A 24,505-nucleotide genomic window follows, 5' to 3' on the forward strand; every position below is an offset into this window, starting at 1 on the left:
TGGAAGTTGTCTACAGTATCCATCTCCTCATCTTCAAATCTTAGATGCACAGTTGGAGAGTTTCTACTCGTCATCAAGCCAACTATTTTGGTCTTGCTGATTTTAAAACCTAAGGTTGTAAAAACTTCATGCTAAAGATCTAGTCTACAGTACTTTCTGCTATCTTTTTTTTTTTTTTTCTTTACGTCCCACCGACACAGATAGGTCTTATGGCGACGATGGGACAGGAAATGGCTACGAGTGGGAAGGAAGTGGCCGTGGCCTTAATTAAGGTACAGCCCCAGCATTTGCCTGGTGTGAAAATGGGAAACCATGGAAAACCATTTTCAGGGCTGCCGATAGTAGGGTTCGAACCTACTACCTCCCGAATACTGGATACTGGCCGCACTTAAGCAACTGCAGCTATCGAGCTCGGTCTTTCTGCTATCAAGAAAACATTTTTTGTCATGGCAATTTATACTATGCCTAAAAAAAGCACCAAATACTGGTAAATCCAGTAGGGTAAAGGGAGGTATATTCGTGATACAGGTAAATTCGTTCGTTTGCAAGAAGCTGGCAGCTAGTGCGTTGTTGAGACACCACTGCAAGGACAATGCAGTGACAGTGCACTAGGGGAAGCATGCGCCTCCACTTGTATAAATGCCTTCCTTTCGCCTTTATATAAAAAACAAGGTTCCTCGAAGGAAATCATAACTTAATTTCATCGATTGCAAAGATGTAGTAATCCAACTGATGAGCCCACTGCCACACTGGGGCGAAACACTGGTAATTTTACGATTGTAAAAGCCAAAAGAGCTTAAATATTTTTAACATTTGCAATTGATGAAATTAAAATATGTTTTCCTTCTAGGAACCTTATTTTTCATGCTACTTAATCAAAGATTTATCACGAATATACCTCCCTGCATCCTATATCCATTTGAAAATCCATTTCACACTCTACTGAATGCCACCATCCGATGACATACATATATGTATTGGTGTCTAGTTAATGAAGAAGTTAGAATACTACCAGCTGTGCTCCAATGTAAATGTGAGTAAAGTTCAACTGAGGGTTAACGTGAAAACTGTAGCTCTCCGTGGCAGAAATGCATGTCAGTATCATGTGTAGCTGAGAGAACAGTAGCGTTTCACTAATCGGGAAGCAACGTTCAGGAATACAAAAATCATGCAAAGATGACGTGAAGTGATACGTGAAGTAACAGAGAGAATATATCACTCCATCATACTTCCCCAGGATCCACCAACCCATCCTGACAAATATTCTTACTTATATACATACATACATTATCATTAAAGACTGGTATAACTTTCAGTGCTCAGTCTGCAAGCATCTGTGAATTTACTAAACGTCGCCACAATGCCTTATTTGCAACTAGTGCTGTGGCCTCATTTAGTTCTATACCTTTTATCTTTAAATCGTTAGAAACTGAGTCTAACCATCATCGTCTTGGTCTTCCTCTACTTCTCTTACCCTCCATAAAAGAGTCCAATATTCTCCTAGGTAACGTATCCTCCTCCATTCGCCTCACATGACTCCACCACCAAAGCCGGTTTATGCGTACAGCTTCATCCAACGTGTTCATTCCTAACTTAGCCTTTATCTCCTCATTCCGAGTACCCTCCTGCCATTGTTCCCACCTGTTTGTACCAGCAATCATTCTTTCTACTTTCACGTCTCTTACTTCTAACTTATGAATAAGATACCCTGAGTCCACCCAGCTTTCGCTCCCGTAAAGCACAGTTGGTCTGAAAACAGATCGATGTATTAGATTTACTACACCTTGATTCAATCTCATTTACTATATTACCATCCTGGGAGAACACACAACCTAAATACTTGAAATTATCGACCTGTTCTAGCTTTGTATCACCAATCTGACATTCAGTTTTGTTGAATTTCTTACCTACTGACATCAATTTAATCTTCGAATGGCTAATTTTCATGCCATACTCATTGCACCTATTTTTAAGTTCCAAGATATTAGACTGCAGGCTTTCAGCACAATCTGCCATTAAGACCAAGTCGTCAGCATAGGCTAGAACTGCTTAATATATTTCCACCTAACTGAATCCCTCCCTGCCATTTTATACCTTTCAGCAGATGATCCATGTAAACTATGAACAGCAGAGGTGAAAGATTACAGCCTTGTCTAACTCCTGTAAGTAACCTGAACCAAGAACTCATTCTACCATCAATTCTTACTGAAGTCCAATTGTCAACATAAATGCCTTTGATTGGTTTTAATAATCTACCTTTAATTCCATAGTCCCCCAATACGGCGAACATCTTTTCCCTCAGTACCCTGTCATATGCTTTCTCTAGATCTATGAAACATAAACACAACTGCCTATTCCTCTCGTAGCATTTTTCAGTTACCTGGCGCATACTGAAAATCTGATCCAGACAGCCCCTCTGTGGTCTGAAACCACACTGGTTTTCATCCAACTTCCTCTCAACGACTGATCACACCCTCCCTTCCAAGATGCCAGTGAATACTTTGCCTGGTATACTAATCAATGAGATACCTCAATAGTTGTTGCAATCCTTCCTGTTCCCTTGCTTATAGATAGGTGCGATTACTGCTTTTGTCCAATCTGAAGGTACCTTACCAACACTCCATGCTAATCTTACTACTCTATGAAGCCATTTCATCCCTGACTTCGCACTATACTCCACCATCTCAGGTCTAATTTCATCTATTCCTGCTGCCTTATGACAATGGAGTTTATTTACTATCCTTTCCACTTCTTCAAGCGTAATTTCACCATCATCATTTTCCTCCTCCCCATGAGCTTGGCTGTTTGCAACACCACCAGGAAGATCTCCTTTTACGTTGAGAAGATGTTCAAAATATTCCCTCCACCTCTCCAGAGATTCCCTGGGATCTATTATGAGTTCACCTGAATTACTCAAAACACTGTTCATTTCCTTTTTCCCTCCCTTCCTAAGATTCTTTATTACTGTCCAGAAAGGTTTCCCTGCTGCTTGACCTAGCCTCTCCAGGTTATTACCAAAATCTTCCCACAACTTCTTTTTGGATTCAACAACTATTTGTTTCACTCTGTTTCGTTCATTTATGTACAAATCCCTGTCTGCCTCGGCCCTTGTTTGGAGCCATTTCTTATAAGCCTCCTTTTTACGTTTACAAGCTCCTCACACTTCATCATTCCACCAAGATGTTCGCCTTTTCCCATCTTTACACACAGTTGTTCCTAGGCATTCCCTTGCTGTTTCTACTACAGCATCCCTGTATGCCACCCATTCACTTTCTATATCCTGAACCTGCTTACTGTCTACTGTTCGAAACTTCTCACTAATCATATCCATGTACTTCTAATTTCCTTGTCCTGGAGATTTTCTACCCTTATTCGTTTGCAGACAGATTTCACTTTCTCTCTCCTAGGCCTAGAGATACTTAGTTCACTACAGATCAGATAGTGGTCTGCATCATCGAAAAATCCCCGAAAAACCCCCTACATTCCTAACAGATATCCTGAATTAGAAGTCGGTTAAGATATAGTCTATTATGGATCTGGTACCCCTAGCCTCCCATGTGTAGCGGTGAATAGCCTTATGCTTGAAGAATGTATTCGTAACTGCTAAGCCCATACTAGCACAGAAGTCCAGCAAACGCTTCCCATTTCCATTAGCTTTCATATTTTCCCCACATTTACCAATTACCCTTTCATATCCTTCAGTTCTACTTCCAACTCTCGCATTGAAATCGCCCATTAGCACTATTCTATCCTTGCTGTTGACCTGACCTCGATGTCACTCAATGCTTCATAAAACTTGTCAACTTCATCCTCATCTGCACCCTCACATGGTGAATACACTGAGACAATTCTCGTCCTAATTCCTCCAACTGCCAAATCTACCCACATCATTTGCTCGTTTACGTGCCTAACAGAAACTATGTTGCGTGCAATGGTATTCCTGATAAACAGCCCTACCCCAGACTCTGCCCTTCCTTTTCTAACACCCATCAAGTACACTTTATAATCTCCTATCTCCTCCTCGTTATCTCCCCTTACCCGAATATCACTTACTCCTAGTATATCCAGATGCATCCTCTTTGCTGACTCAGCCAGTTCTACTTTCTTTCTTCCATAAGTCCCATTAATATTGATAGCTCCCCATTTCGTTCGCCAAGTTATATAGAAAGATTAAAATCTAGTCTGTGTCAGTCTATTGGCTGTAGGATCTCGGATGAATTTTCCAATTACTCACGAACTGAAACAGGAGTGTGTGCTTGCTCCAACACTATTTGCATTATATTTGGCTTCCATGCTACATGAATCTTCTATGAATAACCCAGGTGTGGAAGTTAGGTATCATTTCGATGTAGGGCTTTTCAACCTAGCAAGACTCCATTCCCAGAGGCTCACCCACGTTACAAAGATAACCAAAATTCTGTATGCAGATGATGCTGCATCACCTACACTCACACCAGAGGAATTGCAACAGTCGGTTAACTGCTACAAGAGTGCATGTGTTCATTTTTGTCTCACCATTAATGTTCAAAAGACCAAGGTCTTGGCACCACTGGAGCAAGTAGACCACTTTTCGTACTTGGGTAGTATCCAGTCTGTGTGCTGTAACTGAGCAAGATGTGGAGAAGAGAATTGGTACTGCCCATGCAGCATTTGGACGACTATCACACCGAGTGTTCATGAATAAAGACCTGACCGTGAAGACGAAACACACTGTTGTCATCACAACATTGCTGTATGGTTGTGAAACTTGGACCTTTACTGACGTGACTTGAAAAAGCTTGAGAGTTTCTAACAACAAAAACTTCGATCCATCCTTAGGCTCAAAAGGGAAGACCATGTCACCAACATTGCTGTTCTTGAGAAAGCTCATGCCAAGAGCATAAAATCATCCATCACGGGACATCAGCTTAGATGGATTGGCCATGTCCGTCAGCTGAGTGATACCTGATTTCCACGCCAGATCCTGTATGGTGAACTTTGCTGCGGCACCAGACCTCATGGTGCACCCATGAGGCACTACAAGGACCATCTTAAGTACACTATGAAGATGACAGGTCTCAATCCACAAACCTGGTACACGCTTGCTCAAGACCGTACAATCTGGCGCCAGACCATCCCTGTTGCTATCCATTTGTTTGAAGGGGAACAATGCAGATGTGAAAGAGGCCAGGAGAGAAGTACAAAAACTCTGTGTAGCACAACCACGCCCTCCTCCAAAAATTCTTTGCAATCTATGTGGATGCTTATTCCATGTTAGAATTGGTTTGTTCAACTATCGAAAGTTCATCCACAGACAGAAGTGAATTTATTGGAAGAAGTTAAATACTTGGAAACAAGTTAAAGCTACCGATGATGACAATTGGCTAGAGCAATTTGCTATTTTCTCTGAAAGAGACCCCCAGGGCTGCCACATTCTATGAAAGTAATGAAGTTTGAAAGTGACCTTGTTTTTAAGTGACCAGTGATCTTGTTATTAGCTAATAATGCCAATAATCTAAGCAGACAAGCAGACAAGACCAATGGTATTCTGCACCTAAGTTGGCAGCCTTGTGTAGTGTGTTATGACGTTGTGCGAGCCGCACCATGCTGGATTCCTAACTCTTTTTTGTTTTCACCCCCGTTAGTAAAGTTTTACCATGAGAAATGTTGGGTGATAGTACTCTGGGTTATCAAACTGTTGGGGACTAAAAACAGAAGATCCATAGCAACTGTTGAACTGCCTCGGAACTGACATCCCACGTCTACTCCCCCATAACATAATGTCGTCACCAGAGTTATAGAAACTGCATTTGTTTTCTTTTTGAGAGCATGAAGTGTCATTATATTGTTCTTTTATGTTGCAGGATATAGACTGGGATGCAGTGACGGTGGAAGATGGCCGGCCTGGAAACTGTACGCTGCATCAAGTGACGAGGGTTGTACGTATTATCAGATGGGACCCACGACCCACTAGCAAAAAAAAGTTCTGGAAGAAACTACGCCTTTATCTTCCACCAAGAAGATCTTTGCCTCTGAATTTTGAAGAGCCCAAAGAATCCCACTCGTCATCCCAGGAGGCACTGGTAGATGTAGTGAGCTGAGACTACCAGCCTGACTTTGCAGCTTTAAGTACCTGATAGTTATTGTAAGAAGTGAAACGTTGAAGAAAGAACTTTTGAAACCTGCACTGGATTCCGAGATAGACAAAGACAATTTTTAAGGGATACAAACTTCATGTTAATTGGTCTGTATTGAACTGATACTGTAGTTAAATGAATTTTATCAGTTCCACCTTTTCAATACAAAGTTTTGCAATGTGTTTACATTACAAGTTAATTTAATTTGGTTCTAGTTTTGACCTAAGGTCAAGGTCATCATCAGCCATAACACAAATGATACAATATATTAAATAGTCCAAGAACAATGTACAATACAATTATTAGAGCCCGGATTTCCATGCAAATGCATGTTTTTAAATAAGCTGGTTACACTTCTCAAACTTTGCAGATATTCGTTTTATGGCTTAAAGATTCCAAATAACCATTCTTTTTCCATGCATGTTGTTTTGGCCTTCTTAGGAGAAAATTCATGCATAATATATATTTTGAAGATTTTGGATTTGAGAGCAAATACCGTATTTGAACGTAGTATGACTTTTCTTCTGATTTTGGCGCATATACATATATAATGTTATTTGCATGATAATGCCTTTTATGAATGTTGGTGCCTAGAATTAGGGACCCTTTTTTCACGTTATACAGTATGTCCATTACTGAGAGATGCAGAGAATGTATTCCTGGCATCCTATGTTACAACCAAAGTTAGTACATACAATAGAGGCCCTATAAATTAATTAAACAAGCACTTTCTTATCTGTTACTTGAGTATACATTGACGTAAGCCAGAAGTTCCCACATCGAACTCTGTAATTCTTAGGAATAAGGTGTCCCAGATATACATTGCTATAGATTGAACCTTAAATTGTGGATTACTCATTGACGGCTCATTTGTTCGTTTATGTCAGACGAACAAAACAAAACACATATCACACTTTTGTGACACTGCGTAACTAAGATAGCTGCTTGGTTTTGTACTGAACCCTCTTCCATTGTTATTCTAGAATTTCCTACCCAGAACTCTCACTCGTCACACGTCTTTGTTATCGCAGCAGGCAATCGTTACCAGTTATTGAGGACATTCAAAAGTATCTGCAATCATCGCACGGAGAAATAGCTGGAGCAGCTAGAGATAGGTCAAACAAAGTGATCTGTTCAAATCCTGACTTTGAATTTGTCAAACTTACATAAGAAGCATTGTGGTGAAAATGCAAAAGACGTACAATTTGACCTCACTTTGTCCCAAATGTCTTCATTTAAGCATGCACCTGTCAATTCTTGTGACGTAGAAAGAATATTTTCTATGTGTAAGGATGTGCTGACAGTTAAATGGGTGAGCTTAAATGAAGACAATTTGGAAAAATTGTGGTAGTTGTTGTACAATGTTTCAAATAGACCTGAATTGTGATAGTACATATTTTCCAGTTTATTGTGCATGTTTTGCCATATGATAGTGCATAAATGCATGCATATTTTGAGATTTGATAGTGCATGGAAATCTGGGCTCTAACAATTACATTAAAATGAACATGTGAGAGTTAAAATAGACAGATTTTTTAATACTGTAGTGTACCGTTACAAAGTTAAAACTGAAGATAAAGAGTGGTCACAATGATATTAAACAATTAAATTGTGCACATGAAATGTTGTATGGCTTTTAGTGCCGGGATATCCCAGAACGGGTTCGGCTCGCCAGGTGCAGGTCTTTCTATTTGACTCCCATAGGCGACCTGTGCGTCGTGATGAGGATGAAATGATGATGAAAACAACACATACACCCAGCCCTCGTGCCATTGGAATTAACCAATTAAGGTTAAAATCCCTGACCCAACCGGGAATCGAACCTGGGACCCTCTGAACCGAAGGCCAGTACGCTGACCGGTCAGCCAACAAGTCAGACATTGTGCACATGATACATTAATATAAGGCAATTGGATGTGGCTAAGGAATGTTTCTAGTTATTTGAGCTTGATGTTGAAGAAGATTCTTAAAAAACGTATTGCATTCCATTACAAAGTTCTAATAGTCAGATGATGTTGTGTGGTAGCAATGACATTTAAGATTAAGTTGTGCACATAATATGATTAATGTTAAAACAAGGTACATTGATGCCGTTAAAAGACTTCCAGTTGATGTTCTTAACGCTGAAGGCAAATGTTGCGCATGAAGGTCAGATTACTTCTAAGAAGCAGGTGGTAAAGACTCACAGTTCAATGCGGAATGAGAAGTGTGACCTAGTAAATAATAATAATAATAAAAGCCAAAATTAGTTCGAGGACTGCTGAAGAAAAGGGCCGATCAAATGACATAAATGACATGACATAACAGCCCCTCCTTTCTTTCCCCTCCCTTCTTCGCTCTCTCCGTTCTTCCTAACCCTCACTTCCCTTCCAATCCCCCCGACAATCCTCATACGTACCTTCCCTCCGTATCATTCATGAAGAACTGACCATATTCTACACATCACAGCGCAAGTTGAGTCACATATTACCTATGTCATTTGTAATGGAATGCAACACATTTTTAAGAATCTTCTTCAACATCAAGATCAAATAACTAGAAACATTCCTTAGCTGCACCCAATTGCCTTATTTTAATGTATTGTGTGCACAATTTAATTGTTTAATATCATTGTGACCACCCTTTATCTTCAGTTTTAACTTTGTAATGGTACATTACAATATTAAAGTATCTGTCTATTCTATCTCTCACATGTTCATTTTAATGTCATTGTATTGTGTATTGTTCTTGGACTATTTGATATATTGTATAATTTGTGCTATGGATGATGATGACCTTGACCTTAGGTCGAAACTAGAAGCAAATTAAATTAACTTGTAATGTAAACACATTGCAAAACTTTGTATTGAAATGGTGGAACTGATAAAATTCATTAAACTATTAATGCAAAGACAATTTGTCAAGAAAAGTAATTCTTTTCAAGGATTTGGAATCTCATTACTTAACATGTAGGTATATCCTTTCCAAAGTGTACAAAACTTGCTGAAGTTGTAAGAGCAATTCTATTAATATGGTTACAAGTTGTGTAACTCCATAATGTACTCAGTCTAGCCATAAAAACTACCCTCCTAGTTCTGCCATCTGGTGGTATGTAAGGAAAACAACTTCTGTAAACAGTTTGCATTAAATGCCAGAGTGACTCTGCTGCATCCAGTGTCTTGTTTTGTAGTTATGGAACTGGGTGATTAGCACTGCACAAGGAAGGAAGACAGCTTTCAGACAACCTTTGATATCCTCATGGACACATGGAAGAGTTCTCATTTGAAGTGAGCACAAAAGTAAATGTTAGCCTTTCTCGTACAGTATTGAACACAAAACAATGAAACTTTGTACATATGCCAAAGAGTATCTTCTTAATCAAAAACCAGAACTATACAATGTTCCTGATACATCTTCATTATAAACTGTTATGCCTTTCAGCAGTTAGTCTGTAAGCCTCTGTAAATGAACTAAATGGCTCCAGAGTCCTGTACTGCCAACAAGCTCTGTGGACTCATTTAGTTCCTTGCCTTAGTCTCCCTCTACTTCTCTCATCCTCCATGACGAAGTTCATTATTCTCCTAGGTAATCTATCTCCGTCTTTTGTCTCAAATGACCCCACCACCAGGTATGGCTTGATAATACAAGGGCAAGTCAATAGGTACCTGCAATTTTGCTCTAATTGTCTTTAGGTAGGCACCGTTGTCTACATCTGTGGTAGTTTTCAGCATTATCAGATCAGTACAGCTTGTGCTGTTGCAGCGTAAAGGTCGCCGCACCACTCTGTGTTTGCACCAAGGAAGAACAGCGTTCTGTAATCCGTTTTGTGTGGCCCGAGTGTGTACCCGGAGCGGAAATTCACAGAAGACTTTCAGCACAATACAGAGATAAAGTTTTGCCACAGCAAAGTGTTTACCAGTGGACTGAACAGTTCAAAAGCGATCGCACAAGCGTGAAGGATCAGGGAAAATCCGGGTGTCCATCTCTACCCGTAACTGATGCCAATATTGAACAAGTGCGTGATATGATCCTGAAAAACAGACGAATGACTGTTCTATGAATTTCTGCTCCTGGTACGCCCTCAAAGCACCAAAAATGGATTACAGAATGCCACCAGGATCATCGAGCTGGGGGTCAACCTGGTTAGACCTCCTGACGCTCCTACCATCTTTCGGACAACGCGTCCATCCCGTGGTGCGGTCATCTTTACGTTGCAACAGCGCAAGCTATGCTTCTGATAGTGCTGAAACCTACTGCAGAAGTAGGCAATGGTGCCATCTAGCGGCTGGTGAGCACACAATGTCACAGAGCCAACCTAAAGATAATTAGAGCAAAATTGCAGGTAGTTAATGACTTGCCCGGTACAATCTGCAGAGCTGCAGCAATGAGTGATCCTATCCTTCACATCGTGTGTAGTTATTGAGCCAAAGATTGACACCCATTCAGTTACTGGTGATCTGGCAACCTTGTTTGCATCTGTGAACAACAGCATAGTAGGTTGAAAGCATGGGAACACAGTTAGCCACCTACTGGAGAAAACAGTAGTTAAGAGTCACTCTTAACACTATCAACACTACCATATTTTCACATGTACACTGGCTGCGAACTGCGTCTTTTTCCTGAATGTTAGTATCCTAGTATACAATGGCAAAACATAGTATATACCTGACTTTTTTATCATATGAAAGTGTCAGCCATCCAAAATAAAGATGTTAATCAGCAAGTACATATCTAAAGTATTTTTAATTATACTAGTCTTACAGCCAACATGACAGGCTTGAGAATCTCTGCTGAGAAAACAAAATTTTTGACGAATATAAAAAGTGCCCCGAAGTTTCTAGTAACAGATATTGGTCAAATATAAAAGGTAAAGAAATTCAAATATTTGGGTGAGGCAATTCAAGAAATTAGTTTAGAAAAATCTGCTATAGAGGAGAGGATACAAAAGATGGAAAGGGCTTATGGTATAACTAAGAATACTTACAACAAAAAGTGCTTATCAACAAAACTTAAAATAAAGCACTACAACACAGTAGTGAAACCAGAATGCCTGTATGCCAGTGAATGTCTAGCACTGAACTACAAGCTTGATAAATTAGAAATATTAGAAAGAAGAATTATAAGGAAAATATTAGGTCCTCTTAGAATTGCAGAGTTTTGGAAATTAAGAAGTAACAATGAAATTTACCAGAACATGGAAAACATATCGGAAACAATAAGAAAAAGGAGATTGCTATTTCTTGGACACATTTACAAAATGGATGACAATAAACCAACTAAACGAATCTTCGAATACCCTTGGGAAAAGAAATCAACCAGAAGAAGAATTATCTGAAAGGAAGATTTTTAGGAAGAAAGTCTTACAAATGGAAGGATTCAAAGGGAGGAAGGAAAAGAAAACAGACACAAAGTGGACTGAAGACAGGAAAAAGAAGTACAGTCAAACAATGAAAGAATACTGGAAGAAAAGGAATAGGGAATCTGCCCCCTGGGCGACTGCCCTAAATGCAGATCAGTATTGATTGATTTGATTGATTGAAGAATTGAAATTGTAACATGGTCCTTAGAAGGCCGGAACGCAAGAAGAAAAACCAAACCCAAAGAAAAAAAAACCCATGGCACATAATGCCCTTGAAAGGGCTTTGGCCTGCCTAGCGACTGCTGCTCAGCCTGAAGGCTTGCAGATTATGAGGGGCAATGTGGTCAGCACGGCACATCCTCTCGGCCGTTATTCTGGGCTATCGAGACCAGGGCCGCCATCTCACGGTCAGATAGCTCCTCAATTCTAATCACGTAGGCTGAGTGGACCTCGAACCAGCCCTCAGGTCGAGAGAAAAATCCCTGACCTGGCCGGGAATCAAACCCGGGGCCTCCGGGTGAAAGGCAGGCATGCTACTCCTACACCATGGGGCCGGCAAGAAGAAGAAGAAGTCTTATGATAAACCACTGCCTACTCGATCTGCATTCGATGGCTGCTTATACTGCCTGCTCATTCCATATTCAAATGTGTAACACGACTTGCAAACAATCTGCGACTAGATGGCAGCACCAGACAGCCCCAGTTATCGCGTGAATACAGCTATATAAGGAAACAAGCAAAATTTACAATCTGAAAGTAACAGAAAAATTAAAGAATTTTACGTATAAAGTGATGCTCTAGAGAGTTATAGCTTCAGGACTTTTTGAGAAAGAGGTTTCAATGAACAAGAAAACCTGGAAACTTTGTCTGTATGGTTCTTCCCTACATTACTAAGTAGAGGTTTCATGAATTTGGCCACCACAGTTTCTGACACAAGTTCCTGGTTATTATTGTTCCTAAAACACTTCAAATGTTACACTGGCACAGAGAAGGTAGAGCATAGCTTTTATAGTCTGGAGGAGACTTACAGATTTCTTGCAGTACGGTAGAGCCGCCTCAACAAATTTTTGTAGCCCCATAATTAGGCCAATAAATTGTGGCTGGGAATAGCGCAGGCCTCCTCTATCCGACTGCCTGATCAAGTTCAAATGCATTTACTGAGATGGAAACGTTATTCAAGCACGTGCTGCATTCTGTTTTTCCTTCGATTACATGCACTAAATAACCACACACTAATGCCTGGGAAGCAGTTTCCAAAGTGACACACATTGACTCAGGGGGTTCACGAAGATCTTCCAGTAAATCAAGTACGTACTCAGAGAGCAACACTGGTTCTGTTTCGTCAAATCAGGGAGAGGATAATGAGGCAGAAAATTTTGAATTTGGCTTGTGGATAACGCTAGCACCATTGGTGGACATTAAAATACCAGATTTCAGAATTCTCTTTATGGAGTTCTGAGCAGCCCGGGAGTCAGTCATGTCATTGCATGCTCGTCCCATTCTTATAGCACTAAACATGACTTCAACTGGATCTCCTGAAAAGGCCCGTGCCAGCACATAAAAAAATCCATTCTGTAGAAGATGAACAATGCACGAAGAAGTAGATAAAGCAGCAAAAATAATAGCTTGATGTGTTTCTTTGGTAAGTCCCTTTTTATTGACAGCTTTGGACGCTTCTTATATCTCTTCAAGATATTGACAGAAATCGTCTTTCAGCCACTGGAGACACTTGTCTGCTGGAGAAAAGAACATCATTTTGTCCAGATTATTTTACCTCAAGTGCTGTGTTTTATCGCCGGTGTCATGGACACTGAAGAATTTATACACAGATTTCATAAATCGTATGGTAGGTCCAGCCTCCGAAAAATCGACTATTGCTGTCAGGCGCGATGAGTTTTCCATTAGGAACTGCAAAGCTGCTGTGACTGGTGGTGAGAACACTCGCACAACATAGAGTACATTCATCTTTTCAAAATAACTTGGTTCGACATGCTTCCTCGTTAAATTCCTGACCGGTTTCACTACAAGATTCTTCTGAAGACAATACAGCTCATTTAAGAAAGATGAAGTGATGATGACGTCTTTATCTGCCATATCACAATCAAGAAACTGAGATCTGATGTTTCTAATAATATGACAGTAATCGAAAGACAAATGGTCGCATTGCGTTGCATGGATGAACTACACGCGACTTTAATTCTCCATCACCAAATTTCTTAAACATTGAAGTATTTCCTCTGTGATTCTCCATCACAAGACGAATAACATAGAAACCACATTCTTCGACAGCCTTCAAAACCTGCTGAACCAGGAGGAAAAGCTCATGTCCTTGTAAAGCCTTCACCATGAAGTAGGCAGCCGGAATTGTACATTTCTTCGTCAACCCATGAATCACAAAGCACAAAAATTTGTTGGCGAGTTGAGGGTTTGTTCCAATCTCTTCGTTATAGACTCCCTCTGCTTCGACCAGTCCGTAGAATCTGTCCTCTTCTTTATTATATAGCAGCAGCTCTTTAAGTGCCATTTCGTCGCAAATAAGGGAGCAAACTTTCTCCAGATCATTCAAATTAGTTACTTCTGTTTGCAGTCTTTCCTTTATTAGTGGTAAAATACCAGCTCCACACTTTATCATCCCTAGATACCTGTCTAATGTATTTCGTGAAGGTGACAGTATTAATTTTGACCTCCACCCATACTTGTAACCTTTCGGAGACGCAATCCACCAACAAATACAATGCAGTATAGTTTCTTCAAACCATACTGGGTGCAGTTCCTGAAAGTTATTCACTTAATCTTGAAGATAAATGGCCATTTCAACACCCTCACCTGTCAGCTTTCTTTATAATGTTCAGTGGTTTGATTTGCGTATTACAATCTTCAAGCTGTTTACTTGGTCGGTGTAATTTTTCTTCCAGATCTACTATTTTGTTCTTCATTCTGAATAGTGCAACACAAAGCATTTTATTTGTTCTCTTCAGATTTTCTATGCTGCTGTCATCCAACATATCAACTTGACAACCAACGTCACATGGTTTGTTGTTACTAGTATTTAGGCCTACCTCTGTATCCGTAAACGGAGAGTTGACTGGAAAGAGAAAGAACCTGACATCAGTTTAGCTATAACTGTAAAACCGAAACAACTAAATAGGCCCTACTTGCATAATGAATAAGAAGAAGAACAACAGTATATTGACACGATTTTATACTGCTAACAAACAACTCATAATGGAATCTATGACAGCATATTATTCTGTTTTGTACCTTCACATTAACAGTACAATTGTCCCCAGGAATTATATTACTTAGTATGTAATACTTCAAACCTTATATAACGCTTACTATTTTCTGCAAGGATGTTTGAAGATCTCTTGTTAGACGTCTTTGTGCTTGAATCCCTTCTCTTCCTCTTCGCTGAATGTAGCGGTTGTTTATAAGCTGGATAATCAGGGAAAAGGCTGGGTACAGATCCTGTTTTTTAATTTTTGTGCTTTACTGGTCACTTTGAAATTGTCATTTATGAAACGTAGACTGCAAACCACGGAATTCTTCTTCTTAAGAAGTCGTCTCCAAACGGAGGTAGACGATCCACACGGCCAGCTCTGATCTTGACGTTGCAGCCATGCCATGTGAATTTATTGGAATATCTCTCAGGATCTTTAATGCAGTGGTTTCCCATTGCCTTCTGCATCCTAATGCCGTTGACCAAACTGGTTCCTCCGCCTTTGGGAACAATTTCTTGTCCCCAGGACAATAGAGTGCCCTTACCCATACCCGCTCATCCACTCTCAAAGAGACTGTTGGCACTTGGTATAGGGGATCTCCTTATACCGGGAGATAATCGGTCCCTTCATTCGTTAGCCACCTGCATATAAAATATAATTTTTATATGCAGTCGTTGCCCCCCCTCTCTACCGCGGGGAGGTGAATGTCAGGATTTCACCGTCATTGAAACAAGGACCAAATGGCATTTCCTTGTTTCTCTGGTTCTTTAGAGAGGAAACCACGGAATAGGAATCCATTTACTTCCCTTGCTGTTTCCTTCCCTGGATATAATATTTAACCATTTTCAACTCAATTTTGTACATGAATGAAATACCATGGCATTCTGGTTTCCCTTTCTTTGATTTGCAGAAAGGCACGCAGCAGTACACCATTTACACTGAAAACAATTACAGTACTACCCTATTTCCCACTATTTCATTCTGACAGGTCGGGGGCCAGTTGGTGCTGCCACCTACCGTTGGTCTTTGTAAATGGAGTGTTTCATTTAGTGCCATGTTAAAATGTTGTAATGAGCAGGCAGTATAAGCAGCCATCAGATGCAGATCGAGCAGGCAGTGGATAAACATAAAGAAATGTATGGGAAAAACTTCTACATTCATGTCTTACCAATAAGCCTGCTCAAACAACAAAAATGAATAATGTAATGTGTCTACTTGAGCTACAAATAAACACAATTACATTTGAAATACAAAATTTAGTTATTTAGTAATACACAATTAGAATTGAGGAAAGGTTCAACCTATTCAGCACTAAGTTGTTGTGTAAGATATTTACAACATGTTATTTATTGTTTCTAGTACCGTACGGGTTTTGATGCTTACTGGCGTCATCATCAGCTAGAAGTCACAAAGTGGGCAGGATACATAACATAAAACTGTGTACATAATATGTGCAATGCAAAGTACAAATGATTAACAATTTTTTTTTTTTTTTTTTTTTACATTTAGAGCTAAATGAACAATGGGTAAAATATGATGGAGTAATGTAACGCATAATAGGCATTACAGTCTAATATGGTACATTGGTGTTATACAGTTAAATTGGTCTGATGAATGAGAGTAAAAATCTTGGTATATATAATTAAAAAAACAATGAGCTCTTTGTTCTGTAATAATCATCTGAATCTGAAGCTGAGACAGAGACTAATGAAGTGCTACATCTGGTCAGTACTGTTATATGGAGCAGAAACATGGACCTTAAAAGCCGCAAGTATCAAACAACTTGCCGCCCTTGAAATGTGGTTGCACAGAAGAATGCTTAGAATACCCTGGACAGATATGATAACAAACGATGAAGTCCTAAGGAGAGCTAGGACAAAGCAAGAACTAATAACAACTATAAAAGTTTGCAAAACAGCTTATCTAGGCCACATATTAAGAGGAAACAAATATGGCCTCATAAAACTCATTCTCCAAGGTAAAATAGAGGGCAAACGGCAAGTTGGCAGACCAGAGATAACATGGTTACACAACACATCAAGCAGTGGACTGGTATTGAGACAACTGAGAGACTCTTCCGACTAGCAGAAGACAGAAAAACTTTCTCCAGAGTAATCGCCGACGTCTGGGCAACCGGATATGGCACTTGAAGAAGAAGAAGAGATAAAATTGATGTCCACTCTTCTGTTATTATCAGTGGAGATATATAAGTCAAGGTCCAGTGTTATGTGTGGTTGGCAATGCCATCAAATATTTGTTTATAGCCGGTATGCCTAAAGCTGGGTGGTTGAATAAGGTTGAATTTTAAATTAAAGTTGTCTCAACTCAACAAGGGTAGTGAAGCCTAAAAAGAAAGAAAAGCTAAGTTAATAAAGTGGATTGCTTGAGATAGGGTAAGGTAAATTTGCAGCCGTATGTGATGGAATATAGGACTCACCTTGTTCAGCGTGCTTGTTGTGTGTTGTGAGAAGAGCTGTGGACTGAACGTGAATGGATATGAGTAAGTTGGGTGTGTGATAAAGGGGAGGTGGAAGGGGCAGGAAGAGGAAGGGAGAAAGGAGGGGAGTGGAGGGGATGGGAAGGTGGAATTTAAGGTGGGTCAGGGGGATGAAGTGGTGGTCGTGTACGACGTAGGAGTGTGTTGTGCAGAGCGTAAAAGATCGATTTCTTCTTCGTGGATTTGATGCCTCTAAAGACTTTGATTAGGAAGTCGTAAAGAATATTAGGTTTTTCTGATATTTCATTGAGGTTTAGATTGGGATTGAAAAAATGGTCTAAATGAATAAAACAGTTTTCCGTAACGTCAAGCAAAGGGCCTTTGTTTATGTTCTTGAGAATTTCTAAGTCTTGTTCTTTGGCACTGAAATTATGTTTTGAGTCATGGATGTGTTGGCCTATTGCTGAAAACGTACTATACTTAATGACATTGACGTGTTCTAGGTTAACTTTGAAACTTCTTCCAGTCTGTCCGATGTATGAGGAAAAGCAGTTATTACATTTGAAACGATAAACACCTGACTTTGCATAAATGTCGGATTTGTTTATTGACTTGGAATTATGCACTATTTCTGTATTTCTATTGTTGGTTCTGTATGAAATTTTGATATTATGTTTCTTAAAGATATTAGTTACACTGTATATGTTTTCATTGAAGGTGAAGGTGGCATATAGGGCGGGATTCGGTCTTTCTTTGGTTAATGTTGACTTTGGTCTATGTTTTCATTTGTTGACAATGCGTTCTATGAATGAGGAATTATATCCGTTACATTTAGCAATGGCACGTATAGTATTCAGTTCTTTCTTTAGATTTTCCTTAGATAACGGTATTTTTATTGCTCGGTCTACCATACTGTAGTAAGTGGCGCGCTTATGTGTGGAGTCTTTTCTGATAGTTGTCGCTGTTTGTGTTGGTTTTCTATAGATATTATATTCTAGTGAGGAAGACAGTCTCTTAATTGTGAGGTCTAAAAAATTTATTGAGTTATTAGTAATAGTTTGTTTTGGTATAGTAGCCCTCAGAATATTGTGCTATGCACAGTCCAACCTCGCACTCCTTGCACCATCATCTACTTTCTTTTTACAGTACAGATGAATCATCAGCCTGCATCTCTTTGCCTAAATGAAAAAATAAGCCCAAATTTCTGGAGAGGAGAAGTATTTTATCATTTGTATTTGGAGGAAAATAATGCAGCTAAAAAATTGCATTTGAAAGTGACATAACAAATAAAAATCTTGCCCCAACTGTCACTTAATATGTTGTATGGTTCGTAAGCAGAGTCTCTATCACTGTCGTCTATTGCTGAACCTGGAACTCCCAAAAAAATATCCAAGATATCACTATCATTGAGCAGGCATGAGGACATGTTTGTACAGAAACACAGCTGACAGCGCCAAAGATTTGGTGCACTCTGCACCCGGAAGAGGTCACAGCAAGGAGAAACTACCTTTTTTGGTATAGTTTCAATTTGAACTTTCCGATAACTGCTGCATTCTAGTGGACACTAGATAAACTACTACCTCCAAGCAAGGGATGGGAACCATATAGGATACGTGCAGCTGCATATAAACACCCACGAAAATCACACCCGTATGGCATGCGGGCGCCGTCCACAGCCACGAAAGCAGCGCGCCGGTATGCCATGTGGGCATAGTGTTGAAAGTGTTAAGGTTCTGTATGATCTGCACAGTTTGCAGTACGGCTGGCATATTCGTGTGCATTGGAGGAGCTGTGCCATTGAATCAGAAATTGTTGACACTTCCTCCCCAAGCACAGCTGTAAATCACACCCTCTTCTCTCTCGGACTATCACCCTCTTTGAGACGACCTTGTCTTCTAGGATGTGAAAGAAAAGAAAGGTCTTTAGACCTGGCTGGACGATTTGTATCGAAATGTCACTGCTCCAGGTTGGCATCGTGTTAAGAGACTGCGCTGTGGTGAAGTATTATTTTAATGGCCTAAACTAACCTTCTTTTGACAAAGGTTACTGTTCGTAATTCAGTTGGAAAGATGAGATAATTACATGTGATAAATCTCATAATTAGACCGTATTGAAGATAATGTATTAAAGTTAAAAACTTTTTATTACCACCTATTCAATACAAAAATAATGCACTCAATTATTTATAAAATATTCATGAGGTACGTTGGTTAATAGGACATGTTTCATTCGTCTTTGCGAACATCATCAGCTATAAATACACAAAGCTTAAGGTCAGGGCCCTGAGTTTATTTAAATGGTTAAAAATGTCGTTATATTAAAAGAATGGTAAAGTTATAATAAAAGTGGTTGTATAGTATTAAAATTAGACTGTAACATATTATACAGATTAGCATCAAAGATTTTTCATAAAGTACAATGAATATTAATAATCTGAAAAGTAAAAACAATCATAAAGGTTGTTAAAATAGAAATGATGTAATAGTAGACATTAAAAAGAACTTCGATGTTTGAAGCATGGATTAATTGTAGAGTTGTTGGGTACAAACTTGAAGTTCGAAATCCGTTAGACCGGTGAAAATATTTGCTAGCGATGACAGCGTGAATAGGACAAGGCAGGCCACTTGTTATTGCCTCTAGTGAATTGTGTTGAATTGAGACAGATAATATTGTAGGCACTAAAATACGTCCATATGTGACGCGTGGATAATGTTGAAAGCATGAACTTGAAAATTATTTTTAAATCTGCTGTAATAGAAAGGGAGTATCCGCTAGCATTAACTGCGTGAGGCAAAGTTTTTAACTTTAAGATGAGATAAGCCATAAAAGAATAATATCAATGCCTGAATGAACATTCTACATGTAATCATGAAGATATTTCTCTGTAATGGTACAGATGAAGGTGAATTCTTCATAGTTAGGTAGTCATGAAAATAGGAACGTTAGTATCATCTAATACTTCATTAAGAAAACCAGCTCTGAAGCTGTATACAGGTCTCAGAACTTAAAATACGAGGGCAAGTCAATAAGTATCTGCAATTTTTCTCTAATTGTCCTTAGGTTGGCTCTAAGGCATTGTGTGCTCACCAACCACTACATGGCACCATTGTCTATGTCTGTGGTAAGTTTCAGCCTTACCAGATCAGTGCAGCTTGCGCTGTTGTGACATAAAGATGGCCGCACCACTCTCTGTTTGCTCCAAGGAAGAACAGAGTTTTGTAATTGTTTTTTTGTGGTCTGACAGTGTACCAGGAGCGGAAATACATACAAGACTTTCAGCTCAATATGGGGGACAATGTTTTGTCACGGCGGATGCTTCCATTCCATGCTCTGCTGTTTGCTCTCTGGTTCAAAGTGATGAACCCATGTTTCATCTCCAGTGATGATCACCTTCGTCAGCATGACGGTCCAGTAGGTGCTGACAGATTCTCACACGATTGCACTTCTGCTCTTCATCGAGTGGTTTGGAACCCATCTCGAACAGACTTTGTGAAAGTTAAGCCTGTTATGCATGATTTCATATGTAGAACCATGGCTAATGTGCATATGGTTTGTCACGTCATCAACAGTCACTTGTCTGTTATTCAGGATCATATCACACACTTGTTCAATATTGACATCAGTTATGACTGCAGATAAACGCTCGGATCTTTCCTCATCCTTCACACTCGTGCGACCACTTTTGAACTTATAAGTTAAAAACTTATAAGTTGTCGACAACTCTCCTCACTCTACACACACAGCACGCTGAACAAGATTCACCACCCTTGTTGAGCTGAGACTAATTTGAAGATGAACCTTATTCAATCGCTTAACATCAGGTGTCCCGGCCTTGACTAAATCTTTTTGATAGTTTTGCCAACCTCATATAACATCGGACCTGGACTTATGTGTCTTAATTGAACAGCAACAGAAGAGTGGACAATTTTACTACATCGTTTTTACTACATCGTTTTATTATCACATTCAGACCTTTATGTTCAAAGCATCAGACCAATTTTATGCACAATACTCACTCTTCAAATTACTACGCTTTTATGTGCCACATCATATCATCATATTTTACTCATTTGCTTCTAGCCTTTAAGGAGAAAAGCAGTCCACCATTTGTATTTAGCCATGCAAGATTCTTTTATGCAATATTTGTGATATGTACTTAGCCCATTTGTGATTTTTCTAGCTGATGATGACGCAATGAGCATCGAAACTGGTTCTAATAATAGAGTAAATAATATGTTGTGAACATCTTATACAACACGTTTTGTATTGAAAAGGTTGAACCTTCCCTAATTCTATTTGTGAATCACTTTTGAACTGTTCAATCCACTGGTAAACACTTTGCTGTGGCAAAACATTGTCCCCGTATTGTGCTATAAGTTTTCTGTGAATTTCCGCTCCTGGTACACCCTTAGATCACAAAAAACGGATTATAGAACACTGTTGATGCCAACAGAGAGTGGCGCGGCCATCTTTACGTTGCAACAGCGCAAGCTGTACTGATCTAATAACATTGAAACCCTTTCTTTGATCTATTATTCCTATTTTTGATAAAAAAGAAATCCAGTAACAGTAATATAAACCCCTTTTTAATTTTTCTCCAAATTCTCTCCAGCAATCACCCACCATGCCACATCCCTCAGTCCCACCTTAGGCTACTTTATACATCCCTTCTCTTCCTCCTCCCATCTATTCTATTTCTTTGCTTTTGCTCTTTCAACTTTTTTTAAGGATCCATATTGAAAACAAATGAATATCTCAACACTTTCCCATCAACATTATTCTGTTCACACTTGTTTCAGTTGAAGTACAGTATTTTAAGTGTTTGATCTGGTCTTTTGGGAGGTGCATTCTTCAAACTGGAAGAAAATGTTGAGAACTTACGCTAGGACAAGTATGATTGTGATTTGTGTTTATCATTCAACTCTTTACTTCTCTTGCACTAAATGTCAAGAACACACTCTTATTTCATAAATTTGATCTATTATAATTCATGTCTTGCCTTAACTTCATGATTTTAACTGATGATGGTCTCTAGCAAGACCGAAACTGGTTTCAAATACATGTAACATTTTTAAGGTTACAATAAATGAGTACCGGTACCGGTATTGAAAAGCTGGAAACCTTTTAGCTCTTGAGTGTGTTTCTGTTGCTATGTTTGGCCAGCTAGTGCCAGACAAAAGTAGAACCAAGAATCGTTGTGCTTCTCCATGGAAAACAGCTCTTTGAAAATGTTCCACATATGAGAAATGTCCTCCTAGAAAGAGACTAGATGGAATATCTTTCTTATGAATTTCTCTAATCATGTTTAAAATTGTAAACAATATCTTTTTTTTGAATGAAAGAATGAATACTCATCTGCATTTAGGGCAATCGCCCAGGTGGCAGAGACCCTATCTGTTGTTTTCCTAACCTTTTCCTAAATGATTTCAAAGAAATTGGAAATTTATTGAACGTCTCCCTTGGTAAGTTATTCCAATCCCTAACTCCCCTTCCTATAAATGAATATTTGCCCCAGTTTGTCCTCTTGAATTCCAACTTTATCTTCATATTGTGATCTTTCCTACTTTTATAAACGCCACTCAAACTTATTTGTCTACTAATGTCATTCCACGCCATCTCTCCGCTGACAGCTCAGAACATACCACTTATGATATAGATGTTGATTCCCATAGGGAATCTGAAATATTTGTCCTGAATGAGTAAATTTATAATACCAATATAAATGGTCCGTTATTGGACATTATAAATTTTCCAGCTAACTCATTCTTGGTTGCCAGCATTTCGCCCTCGTGTGCTAGGTCCAATAACGGACCATTTATATTGGTATTATAAATTTACTCATTCAGGACAAATATTTCAGATTCCCTATGGGAATCAACATCTATATCATCTGGTGGCCAAGCAGGCATCAATTTTTAGTGATGAGACAAAGTCTCTTAGTGCATTGGCACTGCCGGTGGCTCCAGTTAGCCTACGCAGTGGCCTCCACGGTATGCACTAGCCAGCGTATTGATAGGTGTGCTAGGTACCAACTGATTAGCCCACTCTAGCACACGAGGGCGAAACGCTGGCAACCAAGAATGAGTTAGCTAGAAAATTTATAATGTCCAATAACGGACCATTTATATTGGTATTATAAATTTACTCATTCAGGACAAATATTTCAGATTCCCTATGGGAATCAACATCTATATCATCTGATGGCCAAGCAGGCATCAATTTTTAGTGATGAGACAAAGTCTCTTAGTGCATTGGCACTGCCGGTGGCTCCAGTTAGCCTACGCAGTGGCCTCCATGGTATGCACTAGCCAGCGTATTGGTAGGTGTGCTAGGTACCAACTGATGAGCCCACCCTAGCACACGAGGGCGAAACGCTGGCAACCAAGAATGAGTTAGCTAGAAAATTTATAATGTCCAATAACGGACCATTTATATTGGTATTATAAATTTACTCATTCAGGACAAATATTTCAGATTCCCTATAGGAATCAACATCTATATCATCTGATGGCCAAGCAGGCATCAATTTTTAGTGATGAGACAAAGTCTCTTAGTGCATTGGCACTGCCGGTGGCTCCAGTTAGCCTACGCAGTGGCCTCCACGGTATGCACTAGCCAGCATATTGGTAGGTGTGCTAGGTACCAACTGATGAGCCCACCCTAGCACATGAGGGCGAAACGTTGGCAACCAAGAATGAGTTAGCTGGAAAATTTATAATGTCCAATAACGGACCATTTATATTGGTATTACATACCACTTAGTCGAGCAGCTCTTCTTCTTTCTCCCAATTCTTCCCAACCCAAACTTTGCAACATTTTGTAATGCTACTCTTTTGTCGGAAATCACCCAGAACAAATCGAGCTGCTTTTCTTTGGATTTTTTCCAGTTCTTGAATCAGGTAATCCTGGTGAGGGTCCCATACACTGGAACCATACTCTAGTTGGGGTCTTACCAGAGACTTACATGCCCTCTCCTTTACATCCTTACTACAATCCCTAAACACCCTCATAATCATGTGCAGAGATCTGTACCCTTTATTTACAATCCCATTTATGTGATTACACCAATGAAGATCTTTCCGTATATTAACACCCAGATACCTACAATGATCCCCAAAAAGGAACTTTCACCCCATCAACGCAGTAATTAAAACTGAGAGGACTTTTCCTATTTGTGAAACTCACAACGTAACTTTTAATGCCTTTTATCAACATACCATTGCCTGCTGTCCATCTCACAACATTTTCGAGGTCACGCTGCAGTTGCTCACAATCTTGTAACTTATTTATCACTCTATAGAGAATAACATCATCCGCAAAAAGCCTTACCTCCGATTCCACTCCTTTACATATATCATTTATATATATAAGAAAACATAAAGGTCCGATAATA

The 24,505-nt window shown here is 39.4% G+C and overlaps 1 protein-coding gene across 1 annotated transcript in view; it reads left to right on the forward strand.

Annotated features, from left to right (window-relative positions):
* Nucleotides 1–16,034, forward strand: part of LOC136885237 (interleukin-1 receptor accessory protein-like 1) — a 163,893-nt gene extending 147,859 nt beyond the window's left edge. Inside the window, exon 9 of the mRNA XM_068230436.1 lies at nt 5,844–16,034. Coding sequence (XP_068086537.1) covers nt 5,844–6,080 — 237 coding nt within the window. The 3' untranslated portion in view covers nt 6,081–16,034. The remainder of the gene's footprint in view (nt 1–5,843) is intronic.
* Nucleotides 16,035–24,505: the final 8,471 nt, after the last annotated feature.

Source organism: Anabrus simplex, chromosome 14, assembly GCF_040414725.1.
Source record: "Anabrus simplex isolate iqAnaSimp1 chromosome 14, ASM4041472v1, whole genome shotgun sequence".
Taxonomy (NCBI): domain Eukaryota; kingdom Metazoa; phylum Arthropoda; class Insecta; order Orthoptera; family Tettigoniidae; genus Anabrus; species Anabrus simplex.